The sequence below is a fragment of the Mus pahari genome, chromosome 21 (genome assembly GCF_900095145.1).
Source record: "Mus pahari chromosome 21, PAHARI_EIJ_v1.1, whole genome shotgun sequence".
In the NCBI taxonomy this organism is placed as follows: Eukaryota; Metazoa; Chordata; class Mammalia; order Rodentia; family Muridae; genus Mus; species Mus pahari.
The window spans coordinates 4,268,878-4,291,828 of NC_034610.1; the positions used below are offsets into that span (position 1 = coordinate 4,268,878).

At 43.9% G+C, this 22,951-nt stretch overlaps 1 protein-coding gene across 2 annotated transcripts in view; it reads right to left on the reverse strand.

Moving 5' to 3' along the window:
* Positions 1-680: 680 nt before the first annotated feature.
* The window catches only part of LOC110338260 (solute carrier family 22 member 2), a 36,337-nt gene continuing 14,066 nt past the window's right edge, over positions 681-22,951 (reverse strand). Inside the window, exons 5-11 of one of the 2 annotated variants that reach the window (XM_029533157.1) lie at positions 21,429-21,543; positions 19,792-19,898; positions 17,294-17,508; positions 15,957-16,065; positions 15,417-15,529; positions 10,841-10,940; positions 681-1,047 (exon numbers count right to left, since the gene is read on the reverse strand). In XM_029533157.1, coding sequence (XP_029389017.1) covers positions 1,041-1,047; positions 10,841-10,940; positions 15,417-15,529; positions 15,957-16,065; positions 17,294-17,508; positions 19,792-19,898; positions 21,429-21,543 — 766 coding nt within the window. In that variant the 3' untranslated portion in view covers positions 681-1,040. Of the gene's footprint in view, positions 1,048-1,097; positions 1,551-10,840; positions 10,941-15,416; positions 15,530-15,956; positions 16,066-17,293; positions 17,509-19,791; positions 19,899-21,428; positions 21,544-22,951 lie in introns of those variants that run through there. The other variant, XM_021221547.2, reaches the window with a different exon arrangement.

The window sequence follows — 22,951 nt, forward strand, 5'->3', positions numbered from 1 at the left end:
CCTCTCCTCTCCTCTCCTTTCTCTCCTCTCCTCTCCTTTCTCTCTTTCTCTCTTTCTCTCTTTCTCTCTTTCTCTCTTTCTCTCTTTCTCTCTCTTTCTCTCTTTCTCTCTTTCTCTCTTTCTCTCTTTCTCTCTCTCTCTCATTCTCTCTTTCTCTCTTTCTTTCTTTCTTTCTTTCTTTCTTTCTTCTTTCTTTCTTTCTTTCTTTCTTTCTTTCTTTCTTTCTTTCTTTCTTTCTTTCTTGTTCTTCCTTTTCTTTTCTTCTTTCTTTCCTTCTTTCTTTCTTTCTTTCTTTCTTTCTTTCTTTCTTTCTTTCTTTCTTTCTTTCTTTCTTTCTTTCTTTCTTTCTGGTGTTTCTTCAAGACTTGAAATTTCCCAAGTAAGCTAGGCTGGTTGACTGCTGATCCCCAAGAACCTGCCTCTCTCCACCTCCCCAGCAGAGATGGCAAGAGCTCAGCACCTCCTTCCTTCTCCACCCCTTTCTTACATTGGCCTGGGGATTAAGCTTAGGTCTTCATGCTTGCAAGCTAAGCATCTTTTACCAAATGAGCCACCTCCCCAGGCCTAATACTCCTGTTTTAAAAATGTATTTACTATATTACTTTGGTGAGATACTGATGCCATTTTTTTTTTTTAGTTTTTTAGTTTTTTTGAGACAGGGTTTCTCTGTATAGCCGAACTCAGAAATACGCCTGCTTCTGCCTCCCAAGTGCTGGGATTAAAGGCATGTGCCACCACCACCTGGCACTAACACCATTTTTAAGAGCCATTAAGTTTGAGAAAAAATTTACCAAACTGAAGAACTGTCAGTAATGCTAGGAGTGGTCCTTGCTGAACTTGTACAGAAGGCATGCCCTTGCTGTGGTTAGCCACTGTGAGTATAGGCAGGCTTGGTGATTGCTCCACTTGTATCCTCATTCTTGTGTTCAGGGTCCTTTTCAAGTGTGATCCACACAGTTAACAACATATTTTGAAATTTCATCATACTTAATGGTACCAAAAGTCTTCATTCCAAGTCCCTGATGGACATTCTGAGTTTTTCATTTGCTAAAAAAAAAAAATAATAATAAAATAAAATTTCTTTTCTCACATCTACCATTTTTCAGATTTCATATTGTTTTAATAGTTAGTTGTCCTGGCCCACAGCTCCCTTGTATATTTTGGTTTGATGTCATGGTGGAGAAAGAAACCAAGTAAAGGAATGTTAAGATGAAAAAAAAAACCCAACAAGTCCAGTAAAGCAACAGGCATTCCCCGGGACTGCTGAGAGTGGAGTGAGGTTGAATGAGGTCCTGGCTGAGAGGAAGAACTGGACACATCAGTGCAACAAACTATGCGGGTGACAGCTCCCCGCTGATGGAGTTTGTGAGTTCAGGGGTAAGTGGGGTTGGGTTGTATGGGTTTGGGGGGAGGGGAAGAAAATCTCTGCCTCTGGTCTCAGAGAGAACAAAGTCATCTCCAGCAGCAACGATGTTCTTTCTCTTTAGCTTAGTGGAAGTTCTGCTTTCTTGACTTGGAGGTAAATTCTCTTTTCTTTCTTTTTTCTTGGCCTGCAGTTAGAAGTCAAATTAGACTGTTGAGAAAGAAGTCATGAGGAACTGAAAATGGGCATCAAGTGGGTAATAAAGAAATGAAAGAAAGAAATGAAACAAAACCTAAGGGTAGGCTTTGCCCAAGATCATTCTTGCAATGTCTTCTGAGTGATGGTCTTCATAAAGAAAACAGGAAGAATCTGGAGAATAACTCACCGAAGACAGTGTTTCTAAATTCCCTTCCTTGTGTCTCACATTCTTCCATAACTGAGAATGTACCTGAAGACTGAATGTAAGTCTGCACTGGTTAAATATAATGATTTCAGAATCCAGACACTTTGGTCAGTTCTCACACAGAATTTAAGAAGTTCTTTTCACCAAGTCTTTACTATTTTATGAGTGAAGACTTACAGAACATCACTCAGCCAGTACATTCTCTTAGTATCTTCTCTATGAATATATGGATACTGCTGATAGTCTTGGGAGGGGGGATACTCTCCTTCCTGTGCTGCTCCCAGCCCTGCCCTTTGCATATGTTCTTATTTGCATTGAATCAGGTGTGGGCTGCCCCAGCTCCCCAACTCCTCCCTCGGTTTCCCAACATGGTCTCAGTTTCTGGATCAGTCCAGTCTGAGATGCGGATAACAGAATCTTATCAAATCAGCCAGTGGTGCTGTAGGCCTCCCATGTTCCAGGCAGGGGGACAAGAAAATCTACTGAGCTCCCCAAGTCTCCAGGGCCAACTACAGAGCATCAATGGCAGCAACAGCAATGGTGGTGGGAGCCTGAACAGCAGAAATAGCAGCAGTGTCAGCAAGAGTTGCAGTGTCAATAACAGCAACAAAGTCAGCAGCAGCAACAATGTCAGCCACAACAATGTCAGCAGCAATGATAACAACAGCATTGAAAGCAGTATTGATGCCAACAGTGGCAACAATAACAGCACCAAGAGTAGCAGTATCAGCAATGACATGGACAACAACTGTAGTAACAGTAGCAGCAGTGACTGCATTGATAGCACTGCCAAAACTAATGAAAACAGCAGCAGCAGTAAAAACAATAGCAGGAGGAGTTACAACAATACGAATAACAGCAGCAGCTACAGTAACAGCAGCAACAACCCCAGTAAAAGAAACACCAGCAGCAGTAAAAGCAAAAACAGCACCAATAATAGCAACATCAGCACCAGTAACAATAGCAACAGCAACAATGACAGCAACAATAGCAAAGGTGACAGCAGCAACAGCAGTAACAGCAATAGTGACAACAGCAAAAGCAACAGTAACATAAACAACAACAGTAATTGCAGGAACGTCAATAGTAACTACAGCAACAACAGTAACTGTGGCAATAGCAATAATAAAAGCAACAATAGCAACAGTGACAGTGGCTACAGGAACAGTAGCAATAGCAACAGTGACAGTAGCAATGGGAACAGCAGCAACAATAGTAATGACAGCAACAGTAAGAGCAGAAACAACAGTAACAGCAGCGATCACAACAGTAACACTAGCAACAACAATAGTGGCAGCAACAGTAACAGCAACAATAGCAACTGCAACAGCAGCAACAGTAACTGTATTAGTAGTAATAGTAATATCAAAAATAGTAACAGCAGTAACAGTAGCAACACCAGCAACTGTAGCAACAATTACAGCAGCAACAGCAAAGGTGATAATAGCAACAGCAACAGCAGAAACAGCAACTTCAACAGTAGCAACAACGGCAGTGACAACATCAACAGCAGTAACAGTAGCAACAGCACCAGTATCAGTAGAAACAGCAATAGTGACAGAAGCAATAACAGTTTCAGCAGTAACAGTAGCAATGGCATCAGTAACAGCAGTGACAGCAGCAACAGCAACAGTTTCAGCAGCAACAGCAGTAACAGCAACAGTAACAACAGCAACAGTGTCAACAATGACAGTAACTACAGTAACCACCACAGTAACAGCTATAACAATAACTATAATAGCAACAATAATAATTATAGCAACAGAAACAGTGACAACATCAGCAGCAGCAGTAACAGGAACAGTAACAGTAGCAACAAGAATAACTGCAGCAACAGCAAAAATAACTGGAACAAAAGCAACTGCAGCAACAGCCACAGTGGGAGCAGCAACAACAACAGTAACAGCATCAACAATAGTAACTACAATAATAGCAACAATAACAGCAGCAACAGGAAGAATAACAAGAACAACAGCAATAGCTGGAACAGCCACAGTTTCAGGAGCAACACAAATAGCAGCAACAGTAGCAGTGATAGCAGCAATAGTGACAGCAGCAACAACAATAGTGACAATAACAGGAACAACAGTAAATGCAACAACAGCAACATTAAGAGCAACGACAGTGACAGTAGCAACAGCAAGAATAACAAGAACAACAGTGACAGCAGCAACAACAGTTTAAGCAGCAATAGCAGCAGTAATAATAGCAATAACAGTAACAACAGTGCATGCAGCAACAGCAACAATGCCAACAGCAACAGTGACAGCAGCAACAGTGACAGCAACAACAACAATCATTTTAGCAGCAACAGCAACACCAACAACAGCAATGACAACAGCAGCAATAACAGTAACTGCAACAATAGCAACAGAGACAGCAGCAACGTTATCAGTAACAGCAGTAACAGCAACAATGACAGCATTGACAACAGTAACTGCAGCAACAGTGACAGCAGCAATGACAACAGTGAGAGCATGAAAAGCAACAATAAGAGGAGCAACAGCTACAGCAGTGACAGCAACAGTAACAGCAACAGCAACAGTAACTACAGCAATAGCAACAGTAAAAGCAGCAACGTTATCAGTAACAGCAGTAACAGCAACGATGACAGTAGTGACAACAGTAACTGCAGCAACAGTGACAGCAGCAATGACAACAGTGAGAGCAGCAAAAGCAACAATAAGAGGAGCAACAGCTATAGCAGTGACAGCAACAATAACAGCAGCAACAGTAACTACAGCAACAGCAACAGTAACAGTGGGAATAACAGTAACTGCTGCAATAGCAATAGTAACAGCAGTAACAATGATGACAGCAACAGCAACAGTAACAGCAGCAATAGTAAAAGCAACAATAGCAATAGTGACAATAATAATAGCAACTGCAACAGCAACAGTATTGGTAACAGTAATAGTAATAGTAACAGAAACAAAAATAACTTCAGCAACAATAACAGGAACAATGATAACTGCAGCCACAGAAACAGTGACAAAACCACCAACAGTAACTATAACAACATCAGTAACTATAGCAACTGCCACAGTAACTGCAGCAATAACAATAACAGCGGCAACATCAACAGTGACAACAGCAGCAAAAACAGTTTTAGCAGTAACAACAGCAATAGTGGCAACAGCAGCAGCAATGGTAAATGCAGCACTAGCAATAGTAACAACAGCAACAGCAACAGCAACAATGACAACAGCAACAGTAACAGTGAAAACAGCAGCAACAACAGCAACTACAACAACAGTAATAGCAGCAAAAGTAACAGTAACAGCATCAATAGCAACAGTGACAACACTAATAGTAACATTGAAAGCAGCAACAGTAACAACAGCAACAATAACAACAGCAACAGCAACAACGACAACAGTAGTAACAACAGTGACAACAGCAACAGTAACAGTGACAGCAGCAACGGCAATCATTTTAGTAGCAACAGCAATAACAGCAACACCAACAGTGACACCAGCAGAAATAACAGTAAGAACAACAAAAGTTACAGCAGTAACAGCAACTGTAAGAGCAACAATAGCTACAATAGCAACATCACCAGTAACAGCAGCATTACCAGGAACATTAGCAACAATGACAGCAGCAGCAACAGTAACTGCAGCAACAGTGTTAGCAGCAATAGCAACAGTCACAGCAGCAAAAGCAGCAGTAAGAGAAATAACAGCAGTGACAGCAACAGCAACATCAGCAACAAAAGTAACAGCAGAAACAATAGTAACAGCAGCAACAGCAACAGTAGCAGTAACAGTAACAATAATAGCAACAGTAACAGTAACAAGAAGACTAACTGCAGCAACCATAACAAGAACAAGAACAATGGTACCTTTAATAACAGCAACAGTAACTGCAGCAACAACCACAGTGTCATCAGCAGCAACAGCATTAACTACAGCAACCACCAGAGTAACTGCAGCAACAACAGTAGCAGCAGCAGCAGCAGCAGCAACAGTAACAACAACAACAGCAATAACAGCAGCAACAGTAACAGCAGCAACAACAATAGTTTCAGCAGCAACAGCAACAGTAACAACGGCAGCAACAACAACTGTAGTAACAACAGCAACAATGACAGCAGCAACAGTAATAGTTTCAGCAGCAACAGCAACATCAGCAACAGTAACAGTGACCATGACAACAGCAGGGACAACAGTAACTGCAACCAAAGCCTTAAAAGCAGCAGCAACAGTGACAGTAGCAAAAACAACAGTATCAGCAGCAACAACAGTAACAGCAGCAATAGCAACAATGACAGCAGAAATGGTAACAGTAACAGCAGCAGCAACAACAGTTTTAGCAGCAACAGATTCAGTAACAATAGCAGCAACAACTGTAGTAACAGCAATGGTGACATAATCAACAGCAACAGTGACAGCAGCAAAAGCAACAATGACAGCAGCAACAGTAAGAAGAGCAATGGCAACAGTGACCACAGCAAAAGCAAGAGTAAGAGGAACAAAAGCAACATCAGTGACAGCAACGGTAACAGCAGCAGCAACACTAGCAGCAGAAACAGCAACTACATCAACAGCAACAGTAACAGCAGAAACAGTGACTACAACAGCAGCAGTAGCAGAAACTGTAACAGCAAAAACAGCAATAGTAACAACAATAGCAACTGCAACAGCAGCAGCAATAATAGTAATAGTAATAGCAATAATAGTAACAGCAACAACAAGAATAACATCAGTAACAGTAACAATAACTGGAACAATAAGTGCAGCAACCATCACAGTAACTGCAGCAACAGCAACAGTGATGACAACAACAGCAACAGTGACAACAGTAACAACAGTTTCAGCAATAACAACATCAACAGTGACAGCAGTAACAACAGTTTCAGCAATAACAACATCAACCGTGACAGTAGGAGAAACAGTTTCAGCAGTAACAACAGCAATAGTGACAATAGCAGCAACAACAGTAAATAAAGCAACAGCAACAGTAAAAGCAATAGCAGCAACCGTGATAGCAACTACAGGAGCAGCAGCAACAGCAACAATGATAGCAGCAACAACAATGGTATGAACAACAGCCACAGAAGCAATAGTAACAGTAGCAGCAGCAACAGACAGCAACAGCAATGACAGCAGTAACAATGATGGCAGCAACAATGACAGCAGCATCAACAGTAACTGTAGCAATGGCCACAGAGACAGTAGCAAAGTAGCAGTTAGAGGAACAACAGCAACAGCACTGACAGCAACAGTAATAGCAACAACGGTAAAGGCAGAAACAACAGTAACAACAGCAACAGTAATAGTAACAATAATAACAACAGTAACTGCAGCAACAGCCACAGTGTAAGCATCAGCAACAGCATTAACTACAGCAACTGCCACAGTAACTGCAGCAACAACAGTAACTGCAACAACAGCCATAGTAACAACAGCAACAGCAAGAATAACAGGAACAACAGCCACAGTGACAGCAGGAACAGCTTCAGCAGCAGCAGCAGCAGCAACAGTAAGGATAGCAACAGTGACTATAGCAACTACAACAGTAACAGAAACAGAAATAACAGCAACAGTAGCAGTAACAGTAACTGCAACAGCAGCAATAACAGTAAGCATCAAAAGCATTATTAGCGATGATGGCATCAACAGTACTAAAAATGGCCTCAGCAGAAACAGTATTGTTTTCAGCAACTGCAGCAACATCAGTAACTGCTGTTTAGCAACAGTAACAACAACAACAGCAGTGGCAACAGTTACTTGGTTATAACAATAAGGGAAAGAACAGCAGCAATAACAGTAGTATTAACAATAAAAACATCAACTGTAGCAGCAGCAACAATGATAACAGTAATAATTGCACTGGCTGCATTAGTAACAGCAACAATAACATCAATGCCAGCAGCAATAACAACAATAGCAACAACAGATGCAACAATAATATCAACAATTGCAGCAACAGCATTATCACCAACAGTAGTAGCAACAAAAGAAATAGCTGTATTAACATCAGTAACAATAGGAGCTGCAGCACCAATAATAGCAGCAATGATAGAAATATCAAGAGCAATATCTGCATTTAAACTAGTCATAGTGACACTAGCAGTAGCAGTAACAACAGTAACGATCATAGCTGCAACAGTAGCAGCAGTAGCAGTAGCAACGGTAACGCCAACAGTAGTAGCAACGGCAACTCCAATCACAGCAGCAACAATGGCAGCAACAAGAGCAATAGCTGCATTAGCACCAGCAATAACAACATCCTTATCATTAACAGCAGCAGCAACAACAATAACATCAGCAACAGCAGGAGCAACAACACTAGTGTCAGTAACAACGGGAACAGTAGTAGCAATAACAATAGCTGTTGTTGCTGGCTGCAGCAATGACCTAGATCAGTAACAATAGCACTGACATCAATAGCAAACAGGACCATTAGCAACAAGAGTATCAGCAACAATGGCAGCAGCTTCATCAGCCACAACAGCAACAGTTGCAGTAGCAACTGCAGTGGTGAAATCGTCAGTTACATCAGCAACAGATAGAGTCCAGCAGCACCAATGGCAGCAATGACAGTATCAACAGCAGCAGTAGTAGCTGTGTTAACTGTAGTATCAATGGCTATGGGAGCACCAAGAAAAATAGCATGAATGGCAGCAACAACAAATAGCACAATGTAAGGAAGACCGAGTAACTGCAACCTTTACACCAGAAGCAGCAAGAAGAGCAGCAAGCATATTGACTGACACAGTCTGAATGCCTAGCCCTGCACACATGTGGAGATGCCTTATCGCAGGTAAGCAGCCCTCTTGTGAGAAGCAGAGGCTATGGCCATGGAACCTAGCTGGCCCAATTGACACCGTGGCTTTGTTGCTTACTGGTTATGTGACAGAGCTGTCTGCCTGTGTTCTTTTCAGCTGTCAACGGGGTTAATGGAAAGACCCATTCCGTGAGTATTTGGTGAGAGAATGCATGAAAAAGCTTTGGAAAGTACCAGCTGAGAGTCCTAAAAAATGTTTGCTCCTACTGTACCTCATTTACAGAAAAGGAGGCAGGCTTAGGGGGTGAAGGGCAATCACTCACACAAGTCAGACAGGTTGTGTTTGTAACTAGGTAGACTGAGAGCCCTTGCTGGCAGGGAAGGGGCTCCTTCTTGGGCCTGTTCTTTATGTCTGGAACACATAACAGGAGTGTGCTCTCAGTACCAACTTTGTGGCCTGCACTCCAGTTTATGAGCACTCTGCCTCTTGCCCCTCTTTGCATGACCCTTAGCCTAATAGTTAACTCAGTGTTCTCTTCACTTTATCATGAAATCCCAAAGTCTGTGGCCATCAAGATAACTCATGTGAGTCTATGCCTGTGTCCCTCACCTTCATGTAGGACTCCCCACCTGCCGCTGGAGCTAGTTGAAGAAAAACCTGGAGGGACTTTGACTGGTACACGGTACAAGTCTATGGTTTATTCTGCCAGGATGTGACACCTGTAGATACGTGACTATGTTCAGGATGGAGTCTCTGTCCTCCAGCGGAGAGGGCACCGTGCACAGGAAAGTGCCTTCAGATGGGAGGGGCTGCTTTAGGTTAGGGGCTTCAAATGCAAATAGTCATGGGAACCAGACAGTAGTAGAAGTGGACCAGGCCCAGGACAATAGGAAATGGGGGACTGTGGTCTACCGCAAAAGGTTTGCTCTCCAAAGAGTAGAGCCACCATCTGGTGGCTCCCATAAATTGCCAACAAGAGGAGATGCCTGTTTCAGGTTCCCACATCTGGTTTTGTCACAGGGTCCTGGGAGCTGAGCTTATGTGCCAATTCTCACTTTAGAAAAGCTCTATGGGAGGGACCACAGGTTATATTTCTATAACCAGAGGTTATAGAAAGAATGGAAATAAAATCCTCATATAAGGGAGCTACTTAAATATTTCTATACTTTCATCATTTTATTTTCAATACTATTTTATATTTATATGTCTACATATTTATGTTGTATTTACCCAAATGTTAGAATGAATGCTTTTCCATGCTTTGTTTTTTTACTAATAACGATGTATTTTTTTTGAGGACTTTTCTTACCAGTGGATGTAAAGCTGTATCATTCGTTTTAGTGGCTACATAGTGCTTTGGTGTACGGCATACAATAATTTATTCAACTGGATTCCCAACTGAAGGGCATTAGGTTCTTCTAACCTTTTGTTGCATTAAAAGATCCTTTATCAGTTAGTCCTTCCCACACATTTCGCTGCCATGAAGTGTTCAGTGTGTTATGCACATCCACGTGGGGGCTGCTGGGTCCTGCACATTCTTCCCAAGGACCGTGTGCTCCGGGTAGTGTGATCTTTGATGACACTGAGGAATACCTGTGCTGTGTCAGTTCACAGATCTCTGGTTATGAAAGAGGTGGGGCTCACTTTCATGTATGTGTGAGCGATTGAGTCACTTTCCTTTCTGCTGCGTCAGGGGTCCCAGCCCCTTCCCTTTTTTTGAGGGAAGAAGTTCTCATTGGTTTTTTGTTTGGTTTTGTTTTCTTAAGACAGGGTTCCTCCGTGTAACCCTTGCTGTCCTAAAACTCATTCTGTAGACCAGGCTGGCCACTAACTCACAGAGACCCACCTGCCTCTGCCTCCGAAGTATTTGGATTTAAGGCGTGCACTACCATTGTCCAGCTCCCTCAGTTTTGTTAGAGCTCTCCATATACATTCAGAAAGCCAGCCCTTTGTATAGTACTTAACACTTTATTCAGGCTTACCAGTGATGACTGTGTTTCAGTTCAACTCTGAAATTCTCTGGTGAATACATACAGACTAATCCTCCCATAGGCCCTAGGCCGTTTTTTTTTTTGTTTGTTTGTTTGTTTGTTTGTTTGTTTTTTGTTTTTGGTCACACTTAGACTGACTTTGCCCATTATGAAGCTGTGAATTATAACCAATCCTCCCATGGCATTTCCACTAATTTCTTGTCTCTGTTTGATGGCTAATGCTTTGATGAAGTTGACTTTGATCTCTTGATAAGAGGTGTGGAATTCAACCTAATCTTTCTTCCCAGTTGGACCCAGAAGTGTCTCTACATGTCTGTGGAGGACTTCATTCAGGGAGCCCAGGTTCTTACCTCTGCATATTCTCAGCATCCTCGATGGTCTCAGGCAGAGCCTTCCCTTTGGTCTCAGGTAGCAACAGCACAAGTCCCCCAGCAACAAGGCCGACCACAGCTGAGACACAGATGGGAATCACGTCAGGAGCCGAAAGGCAGTCTCTATAATTAGGATCCCCTTGTTTCCCTCTCTCTTTTGGGGGGTATGTTTCCCCATTCTTATTTATAGACTCCCTTGCCACCTTTCAACACCCTATTTTCCATCATAAATAATACACCCAATGCCAAACACCATTGGGTTACACATCCTTTTAGGGAAATGAAATACTTAACATTTTGAGTCAAGGTTATTCTAGGCTATGGGACATTGCCACAGAGTTAAGAAATTTCAGAGTTAGAAAATAACTATGAAAAAAAAAACCCCTAACCATATGAAGAAGAACATAACTCTGCCAATATAAAGCATTTAGCACTGGGAACAAGTCAGAAACTTGGACCATTGCTGGCCAACAAGAGCAACTGCATGAGGGCTGGCAAGATGGCTCAAGAAGCTTTCTGCTAAGCTTGAGTTCAATCTCCAGGACCCACCCAGATGGTAGGAGGAGAGAACAGAACTCCTCATCTGTGCAAACACACACACACACACACACACACACACACACACACACACACACACAAACCATGAATGAATATAATCAAGTCCTTTTCATAAAAGAACAACACATTGTGTATTAATGCATATATAATACTATCACAAAGCACAATGAAGCCATTTAGTTCAAGCCTAGGTACTCAGAGCCTTGAGAATGGTGGTACTCACCTGTAATCCTATCATTTGGGAGAGTAAGGTGGGAGAACTGTGAATTCAAGGTCAATATGACCTACGTAATGAGGCATTGTCTCTGTGCTGTTTAATTAAAATAATTAAACATTTTATTTTATGTGTATTGGTGTTTTGCGAGCACGTATGTTGGTACAGTGCTGCTGAGCCCAGAAGAGGGCATTGGATCCTCTAGTCAGTTATTAGTTGCTATGTGACTGCTGGGAACCAAGTCTAGGTCCTCTGCAAGAGCATCCAGTGCCCCTCATCACTGAAGGATCACTCAGCCCCTTGGTTAGTTTTTATTGTAAACGTGGCACAACCTAGAGTCTCGGGAAGCAGGAACCTCATTTGAGTAATTTCCCAGATCAGATTGGCCTGTGGCCACCTCTGTGAGTGATTTTCTCCATTGATGATTGATATAGGAGGGCCCAGCCCACTGTGGGTAGTGTCATTCCTAAGCAAGTGGGCCTGGGCTAAGGTAGCAGAGGAAGCCAGAGAGTGAGTGATCCAGGAAGCAGGGTTCCTCTGTGGGTCTTGTCTCTAAGTTCCTGCCTTGAGGTCCTCAGTGGTGGGCTGTGACCTGGAAGTGTAAGCTAAATAAATCCTAAGCTGCCTTTGGCCAGAGGGTTTATTTTTATTATATTTTATTTTATTTTATTTTATTTTATTTTATTTTATTTTATTTTATTTAGTTTAAACACGAGTAACAGAAAGGAAGCTAGAACAGTTTTAACCTCCTCTCCATCCCCCAAGGTGTATATTAATGGTAGAGAGCTTGCTTGGCACATACAAGCATACAAGGCCCTAGGTTCAATCCTCAGTACAGAAAAGCAATGCAGGCCCAACTCAGTGGTTGACCATTGGACTGAAGATGGCCACATAGCTTCCTTTGTTTATTTGTTTTAGTCTCTAGTTGTAATTTTTAATAATAACCACACTAATATTTTTGGCTTTTATATTTAAATTGGAGATATATAACTTTAAGAGGTGTGCTTTGATTTTCCCCCCCAGCCACCCCATAACAGAGTATAGCAAGTGGGGTGCTAGTTCTTCATTGGTTTGGGGTTTCACAGTAACTGTGTGCTGGACTCCAGTTCTCTTTAGAAAACAGCAGAAATTAACTCACAGGGTAAGCGCTCAAGCACAAGCCGAGTGCTGGGAGTCTGACTCTGCTTCCTGGCTGGTCTGAGGACCTGGTGAGATCCTGACTTTCTGCCATTTGTCAAGTGACATAATCTACCTCATAGGCTTGTCGTGACTGGCGTGAACAAATGCTTGCCAAGTCCTTAGGATAAGGCCTGATCCATGATATGAACTACGGCCATGGGTGAGCATAATTAACTTCTCTAGATCCCTCAAACCTCTTAGGATGATCTATCCTGCAATGAGCAACCAATGCAAGCAAGACTCAGCTACTTCACCTGACTCAAGAGTCTTTTCCTTTAGAGGGTTTCACTACATAGCTGTGATGGTTAGAATTCATTGCCATCTTGATATAGCCTAGAATCAGGGAAGAGACTCTCAGTGAGTCTCTGAGACTCTTGCCTACATTGGGTTGGCCTGTGGGTGTCTCTATGAGGGACTGTCTTAACTTAGTTGATGTGGGAAGACCCTGCCCACTGTTGGTGGCACCATTCCCTAGGCAAGGCAGTTGTATAAGGGCTGAAAACTTCTGTAGCATAGGCAAGCAAGTGAGCATGCATGAATTGATCTCTGCTGACTGTGGGTAATGGTACTTGCTGCTTGAAGTTACAACCCCCACATAATGTGGATTGTGACCTGGAATTGTGAGTTATGACAAACACTTTTCTTTCCTATGCTGCCCTTTTGTCGGGGTATTTTGTCACAGCAACGGAAAGGAAACTAGGCCAGCAGCCCAGATCCTCCTATACTTGCTTCTTCAAGTGCTGAGATCACAGGAGTGCCCTAACACATCTCTCTAGCTCTGAGTCTGAAGACAGTGAAGTCCAGTGAATAGCAGATCACATGACTAGCTTTTTATATATGCAAGAATCAGCTCTGCTAACCAGGGTAGCATTGCCCACTTTCCATGTGATTGTGATCTGTTTTGTCCTGCTGCCATGGATGGCACTGGGGCTGTGCTGAGCAAATGCTATGCCACTGAGCCACACCCAGCCTGCCAGGGAGCTCTTAGCCAGTAATTTTATGTTTCTTACACACACACACGAGAGAGAGAGAGAGAGAGAGAGAGAGAGAGAGAGAGAGAGAGAGAGAGAGAGAGAAGAGAAGAGAAGAGAAGAGAGAGAGAGAGTAAAACAAAGGGGAAGAAGATGAAGAAGAAGAGGAGGAAGGGGAAGAGGAAGGAGGAAGGGGAAGAAAAGGAGGAAGAGGATGATGAAGAAGAGAAAGAAGAGAGGAGGGAGGGAGGAAAGAATCTTAGTTACCTTCTTGCCACCAGGTTAAAATTGGGCAAAGGAAGCTGACAAAAAGCCTTGCAGAGGTGAACTTGGGACTGTCTTTGAGTTTGCTACAGTCTTTGAAATGCAGTCCTTTTTGTTCTCCTGTAGAAGGTGAAATGGGGCAAGGGACCACACCACTGCGTGTGGGCCTAGACTTTGCTTAGACCTGCTAAGTGGTGGTGGTTACAGAAACACAGAGCTCCTGTTTGATGTCCAGAAATGTCCTGCTGACCCCACAGCCAGTGCTTGGGAGTCAGAGTTTGGGGGCCACTTGTCAGTGGGCCTGCTGACTCTGGTTATCTCAGGGTAAAGAGCCAATGTGCTATCAGTGTTGGCCATCTTGTTAATAAGATGGAATGTGGAAAAATTCACTGGGTCTGTTTTGATGGAGAGTCGTAGCAACAGCTTGAAACTTTCCCTGGCAGGCCTTCCAGTGTGGAAAACTTCCCTCTCACAAATCAACAATGAGGGGAGGGAAGGAATAAACCAAGGTAAGTATAGGGGTTGATATGTAGTTCCAAGAGAGCAGCAGTGGGTGCATTTGCCAGGGAGCCCAGGGGAATAGTCAGCGTGGTGTGTCCTGGGAAAAAGGTATCTCTAATCAAGACTAAAAGCCTCTCAGAATGGAACTGAAAATAGATCGAAGTGGTGTCCTGAGGCACTCAAGTTACCCTAAGCAGGTGAATGTGAGCCTGGGTTTGAATCCACAGTCATTCCTGTGGGCACATGTAGTCAGGCAGTTGCCCCATAGTCTGCAGCAGGGCAGAGGGCAGCACACAATGACTGGATGGGGGTGCTCAGGGTCCCTGAGACCTTTTTAGATTTTGTGATCAGTATCTAAAAAGGCTGACATACTCTATCCACTCACTAGCAAGGAGGGAGGGAGAGGGCTAGAAAGCAGCTGGGTGATCCTTATTAGCTTCTGACTTCCTTGGATATAGCAGAAGAGGCCATGCCATGCCTCATCCTGAACTCCACTGGGGGAAAGACAGAGGTGGGGTGAGTGTCAACACATGGGCTCTGTCTTGTTGACTCATGTTATTAGTTGTGAATTCTGTACTATCTGGGTTTTGAAATTTTAAACATCTGTCTTTGAAGTGATGAAGTAAGAGTGCTTGGGGAATGGAGGCAGAAGGGTTCTTTCTTTGACAGATACGAGAGGAATGAACGTCACTGGAGAGGAGGGTGGGGGGGGTGCTTCAGGGAAATATCTTTTATTCTCATCTTGCCTTCAACTTGTGCTTCTAAGGTCTTAGTTCCATAGCCCGGTGTTGGCACTAACTTGAGAGCATTAAAATAATCCCACTAACGTCACTGATCACTAGTAACTAAAGCTATGGTACTTTCTTACCAAATACGACCAGCGGGAACTCCAGCCAGATGTCGGTGAGACGGTAGACCAGGAAAGGTGTGATGATGCCGCCAATGTCACACATGGAGGAGCAGACGAGGACACCAAGATTCCTAAGTCATAGGAAACCAATTTAACCTTTAACCTCCTGTAGGAGGTACCTACCACTGCGCTCCCCAGGCTGTTAAATGTCTGAGAACAGACAACTATTTGATTCCGTTCATTTTGATGTGCAGAAATGATGGGTGCGTATACTCTCACCCACGGTCTGTTGTTTTGTTCGCTCTAAGCCTTCAGACTGGACAGAGAGTGATGTTTGTGTTTCATTCCATCACGTGACTCATGCCATAAACCACTCAGCTGTTCTGGCCATCTCTGCATCCACCATGGTCTCGCTCCAGAGTCCCGAGCTTCTGGGTGTTATTCAGCCTGTAAGCCTGAGCGAGAGCGGCTGCCTCCTGCCTTTGACCACCCACCTATCCCTTCGCTGTGCTTGGAGAAGTAAGGCTCTCTAGCCCAACCCCACGTGTTCCCACTCACCTGATGTATGTGGGGTACAGCTCAGCATTGACCAGGCAGACCATTTCGTAGGCCATGGTGATGCCCATTCTACCCAAGCACGCGACGGTAATTTTCAGCCACTGTAGATCTGAGGGGGGAAAACCCAACACTCATGCACTGTGCATATGATCACTTTTCCTCACACAGGGCTCCAGAGTGGGCTTGGAAGGACAAACTTCACATTGCAGTAAGACATGGGGAAGCAAGAATAGTTCTCTACAGACGTGAGACAGATGTAGCAACCTCTGCAGATCTGTACGCTCTAACCGTAGATGGAGTTCTAACGTTTTGTGTGTGCATGTTCTGCATGCTGGTCAGAGGTTGATGTCATGGGTCTTCCTCCATCAACCTGCCCCTTATTTAACAAGGCAGGATCTTTCCCTTGAACAGAGGTCACCAATTGAGACAGTCCAGCTAGCCAACTTACTCTAGGGGTCCTATGTCTTTGCCGGGACTCATGTGGGTTCTGAGGATCTGAATGCTGGCCCTCATGCTTGCATGGGAACTGTTTCACATGTGGAGCCATCTCTTCAGGACCAGTGGTCTCGCTTTTAAAACATGTGGGACTGGAGAAATGACTCTGGTTAAGAATACTTGCTGCTCTTACAAAGGACCCGGGTTTTGTACCCAGTGCCACAGCAGACTTCTTACAACTGTCGCAGCAGCTCCAGCTCCAGAGGGTCAGGCATTTCTTTATGCACCCATGTGCACACACCCACATACATACATATAAACATACATACATATATACATACATACATACATGCGTGCATGTGATAGAAGTCAGGTGATGGAAAGAAAAGCAAACATTATCCTCCTCCTAGTCTAAAGGCTTAGAGCAAACAAAACAACAGACTGTGGGTGAGATTATGACCATATGTACACATGTACATATGCATATATATTAAAATATGTATGTATAATACATACAGACATGAATAGAATATACATATACAAACACATCTTAAAGTATAGCTTAGGGGCTGGAGAGAGGGCTCAGAGGTTAAGAGCACTGACTGCTCTTCAAGAGGTTGTCCCAGAGAGCCAGTAAGCTGTGGGCATATTTGTAAGTGATTGCTCATCTATGAAGGCCTCGAACAAAGCTCCACATGGCTAAAAGGATTTGTTTCACCACCTTTTTTCCCTTTTCTCAAACAAATTTTTCCTAAGGAAAGACACAAGATGGTTGCTGTCAGTATGGGATTCCCTCATGTACAGCGCAGGGTTATACAGAGGTCAAGGGAGCTGCTGGGATGTCCTAGCAAGGCTTTGCGCTGGGTCTGCTCTCCTCAAAGCCACCTGCTCTCTGAACTTACCATCCGGGATAAAAACCGAAGCTAGGCAGGCTGCTCCAGCCACCATATTTGACGCAGCCCAGGGATAGCGGCGACCAATCCGGTCTATGGTGAGGATGATGATGAAGGCGGCTGGGAATTCCACCAGGGCGGAGTAGAAGAAATCCAAGTAGATGTTGTCCCCCGCGAGGCCCATGTGCATGATGAGGCCCTGGTAGAGAACAGAGCTCGTGAACCTGAGCAAAGAGAAGAGCCAAGGTCAAGCCGAGCACTGAGCACACACTCCTGCCAGGAGAGCCTTGGGGAAGAGGACGCGTCGGAGGCAGTGACCTTTGCCCGTGACCTTTTGTCTGTCCTTCCATCTGTGGCATTGCTTTTATACCCACTGTTTTACTGTGGCTGGAGAGACCAGAGAAGCAGAAGCCTGGAAACAGTTGGCGAACTTCTCATTCATTGTCCCAGTGAGAAGATGAGAAGTCCCGAGGGAGTGACTTAGTGGAATGATATATATATATATATATATATATATATATATATATATATATATATATATATATATATGTGTGTGTGTGTGTGTGTGTATAGGTGTATATGTACATATGTGTATATGTATATATAGACATGTATATATATATATATATATATCTGTATATGTGTATATATTATATATAAGTGCCACTGATATTTATAGTTATTTAATATAATGTTATATATCTATTATGTGTGTATGTGTATGTGTGTGGTATCTGTGTAATTGTTCCTGTGTGTGTAAAAGTATATGTGTAGGTCAGAAGTTGATGTCCTGCCTTTCCTTCTATTTCTCACCACCTTGCCTTTTGAGACAGGGTCTCTCACTGAACCTGGAGCACACTGACTGTCTAGACTGTCTGTCCATCAAGTCCCGGGGATCCTTCTGTGTCACCTCCCCAGCACTCAGACCACAGGCACATGCCTTCTAATACAGCTTTTGTCGTGGGCTGGCTGTCCCGGCTCAGGTCCTGCCGCTTGTGTGGCAAGTCCTTTACTGAGCAGCCCCTGAGCTTCTCTGTGGTCTTCTGGAGCAGTTTGGATGCAAAGACTTGACTATTTAATTCAAACTCCATGAACCTGAAAACCCAGTGTATGCAGTCTCCCTTCACTGTGACTTCTTCCCTGACCTGTCCCAACTGGCATTCCGACAACGTTTCTAATTTTGTTAACTTAAAATAATGGAAAATCTGAGGCTAACAGGCAAGGGAAAGGAGACCATGCCAAAGGTCATCACTGCCCTTACTGCGTAGGACCGTGAGAAATGCGTATTTCTCCAGTGAGGACAGGTCTTTTTCTGCAGCCAGGGTGAGGGGCAGTCCTCACACTGACACCCTGAGAAGTCACTCTGAGAGTGCCTGAGCACAGCCAGCCCTGAGAAGCTGGTCCCTGCAGTGTAGTCAGGGCTGTCTAACTCATACATCCCTGGGTGGGGTTTTGTTTGTTTTCCCTTCCAAGTAAAAAGAAGGGGGAGGGGGAAGGCCTTTCTTCACTAGCTTTATATATTTGTGGGAAGCTATATTCAGGATCAAATAATCTATACTCATACTTCTCAATTTGGATTGTGTATTAGGACCACTTGGAGAGTTAAAAAATACAGCTAACCAAATAAACAACGAACGAACAAACAAAAAAACCCCTAATGTTTGCTGGGCCGGAGGCCAGGGATCCTTAAATATTTTTAAACTTCCAACAGCTTTTCACTGAAGATACTTATATGAGACTCTTAGCATGTAGGCATATAAAATAGGCGTATAAATCTGACGGTTGCCGATAATCATAAGAAAAAAAATATTTTAAAGCAGTTCTTTGGTCTATCAATAATTTTACCAATTATTAAGATGAAATCAAATATGTATGTTAATGGTATAGATATGCATGCTTATTTTTAAAAATATTTACTTATTTTTGGTTTTCATATATCGGTGTTTTGCTTGCATGTAAGTGTTTTATGTAAGTGTATTATGTATGTATTATGTACCAATCTTTCTAAACTGGAGTTACAGACAATGTGGACCACAATAGGGGTGCTGGACTGAACCTAGGTCCTCTTTTAAGAGCCACAAGTACTTTTAACCGTTGAGCCATCTCTCCAGCCCCATATTTATTATACATAAATAATTAAATATTAATTATTTGATGCAGCAGGACAAACTGCATCTTTGATATTTTTCAGAACTGACCGATACTTTTGTAATTCTTAATTCAGAGAATGCTACTCCATACAAACACAGCGTAACAAAGCAGCAGAATTATGCAGAGAACCACTTAGATTGTTGGAAGTTCTGCCCTGATCCCAAGCCAAGATTCACATTCGTCTGAAGAAAATGTTATCAGGCGAAACTGCTGTCCATGAGCTATGCGTCAACATCCTCTGGCATCGATATTTTGGGGGTGATAATTTAAGGGTGTGCTTTTTCCTCTCTTTAATGAGAGCGACTGTAATTGTATGAATGCAGAAGAATTTGAAGTTAAACAAAGGACTTCCTCACCAATTGTACATCAATATCAACGTATGTTTCCTTATCTGAGGGGTTCTGACCAAGTCCAGGAACGAAGGGTTCAATTTCTCGCCAGCATCCTCATCTGCCGTCAGGCTCTAAGAGAAGGGCAAGAAAGGGGGGTTTCTGTTAGAAGGGGTCCAGGTCCCAAAGGGAATAGCAGCTGCACTTAACCACAGAGTATCTATCAGGGGCTCAGTCCTGTGCTGTCTTATTTAGTCTTTACCCTAGAAGTTAGGGTATGTTTTTCACTCCATTGTACAGAAGAGGGCCTGGGACATAGATCAATTATGTCACTCACGGCATGTGATTCATAAGGTACACTGGGTGCCATGGAGACCCTCTGTGGTCCTGAGGAACCCATATGGACTCCTCTGTGGCTGAGCAGGAAGGAAGCTCGGGTTTGAGACTGTGACAATGGGACAGCAACAGCATCACTTGGAGCTCAGTAGGAATCAAGTACCAAGAGGCTGAGGAGAAGGCTCAGCAGTTAAAGCACCTGCCATACAAGCATGAAGACTAGAGTTCAGATCTTCAGAATCAATCTCAGTGCTGGGTAGGTGTAGTCACCAGCCTACTTCCCAGAGCAAGTTAGCTAGCAGGACTAGCCTCATCCATAGACTCTGGGTTTGATTGAGGGACCTTGCCTTAATGAATAAGGTGGAAGAGTGATAAAAGATGATTACTGACATCAACCTAAGGTCTAACACACACATGCACACACACACACACACACACACACACACACACACACACACGTGCACAAATATGGTCTCTGAGTCTTTCAAATCAAGTCATATAAATGTCAAAATCTTACAGTTATCCTGCTAATCTATGCTGCATTCTCATTCAGAAATGATTTACTCTTATCTATACAGAAATTTCTTTTTATTGCTTTCTTTTGAAACATCATCTCTGCCTGGGGTAGCCTTGAACTCACTCTGTAGCTAAGGATAACTTCAACTGCTGAGCCTCCTGCCTCTACCACCTCTGAATGCAGAAGTTATTGGCGTGCACACACAAAAGGTTTGCGCAGCACCAGGAATTGAACCCAGGGCTTCATGCATGCTAGGCAGGTACCATATCAAGTGAGCTACCCCCCAACCCTGGACACAATTCTCTATTACAACCCCTTCCTCCTCTCTAGTCCCATCAGATGAACAGGTTTGAGTTCAGAGTGCTGAGGTCTACCAACTGACGGCAAAATCTGAAACACAGACCAAATGGCTGCATGCAAAATAATCTATGCTATTATTTGTGTTCAAAACTCTGCTTCATGGATCTAGACCCTGTCCTGGGGAAGCTGAGCACGGAGGAAACAGAACCGCACCGGCTGAACCAGAGTGGCCAGTAAAACCTTGAGCTGCACAAGATAGATAGAACCAGTTCATTTTCTGACTTGTTTTAAAAGTCTGCTTTATTTTTGAGTCTGATGTTTGCCATCTGTTCATTCTCTCAGGGAACACGAGTCTTGTGTATGAAATATTCTAATATAGTTCCCTATAGTGGGGCCAAAATGCAAGGGGTGGGCCCCATGCCTCTCTGCTGTGATCACTAGCACGCGTGGCATGTTTTCTGTACCATTCCTGCTCAGCACCCAGCACTTGACACCTAAGGCCTCAACTCACCTGAAGAGAGACTGGCACCGATTTTCCATTTTTCTTAGCAATATGCTTAATTATCTTCACGGCTTTTGCATTTTTGTTCTGGGAGATCAGCCATCTTGGAGACTCCGGTATGCACCTAGGGTATATAAGGCCAGGGAAGGGGTTCCTTGCTGCCTGTCCACGGCCAAGCCACACAGTTGAGTTTCTGGGAGCACTTTGCACAGGGAGGTTCAGTTGGATCTTCTGAGCAGGCCAAGAACACTGTGCAGGGCATGGGGGGCTCTGTCTTCCCTTAAATGCTGACTTGTGGTCAGCCCATGTCTGGGAAGCCTTCAGGCCTCTTCCTCAGAGACTCCTAACTGAACAGCAGCACATGAGCTGCTAAGCAGGGAGCAGCTGAACATGCAGCTTGTGTTACCGCAATGAAGGATGAGGAGGGGCGAGGAGGGGCAGGGAGAGGTGGGAAGGGATGGGGAGGGGTGAGAAGGGGTGAAGGAGGAGTGGGGAAGGGTATGGGGGGTGAGGAGGGGTGGGGAGGGGTGGGCCTGAGAACTTAGGTCAAGGAATAGAGGAGGGAGTTGCAAATCATCTTGGAAGGAAGCAAGGATATATATATATATATATATATATATCATGCATTAAATACTATATGATACACAGTTGATATATGGTTATATGGCTATATCTTATAGATAATATATTACATGTTATATTATGCCACATGAATTTTTCATATATATATTTCATTCTGGAAAAATGAGGTGAGTTTCTGAGGTCAGGTAGCGTGCAGAATGCAGAAACTGAACTGAAAGTTTTGAGCTTGGCCTAGCAGGCTTAAAAAGGCCCTGCAAGTCCTAGGGTGTTGTTCTAAGCAAGCACTCTGGGTCCTGACCTAGCAGGCTCAAGCAGCCACTGCAAGTCCCCAAGGGCCTGTGTCTTGAAGCTCACAGAACAGTCAAGGTCAGGGTGAATGTAGGCAGGGGGTGGGGGAGGAGGGGCAGCCAGCTCTGTTGGAAGCTAGAAGGGCTAGGCTTACTGGGTTAAAGGCATAAGAGCTGCAAGGCTTGGTGGCTCACTGCCACCAAGAAAAGTAGAGCCTAGAGGGACCTGGGCTGGATCTTTTTGTAGGAGGGCCATGTGGAAGAGGACCATGGTGACAACTGCTTGGTTAAGAGGGGTCAAGACCCAGAATGTGGCCCGCTCAGCCACACCACTTGGATGCTGTAGGGTCATTTTTTTTTCTAGCTGCCCATGAAAAAGTTCTAATGGCCTCTCCACTGTTGTTTGATCTTGGGGGGGGGCAAAGAGTGGGGACTTGGGAGAAGGAAGGAATCTGGATAGCTTCTAGGTGGGAGACACAGGTGGCCTAGGCTTTCCTGGGAACACCAGGGGAAGAAACTCCGGCTCAACCCAAGCTGAGATGTGTCACTGTGGGCTCACTCAACAGCTCTGCTAGATGCACACATAAGGGTTATCTGTGTTTATGTGAAGTTTGGACAATCACTGGGGCCTTACTGTGGGAGTGCCTGGGACAGGAAGTTACC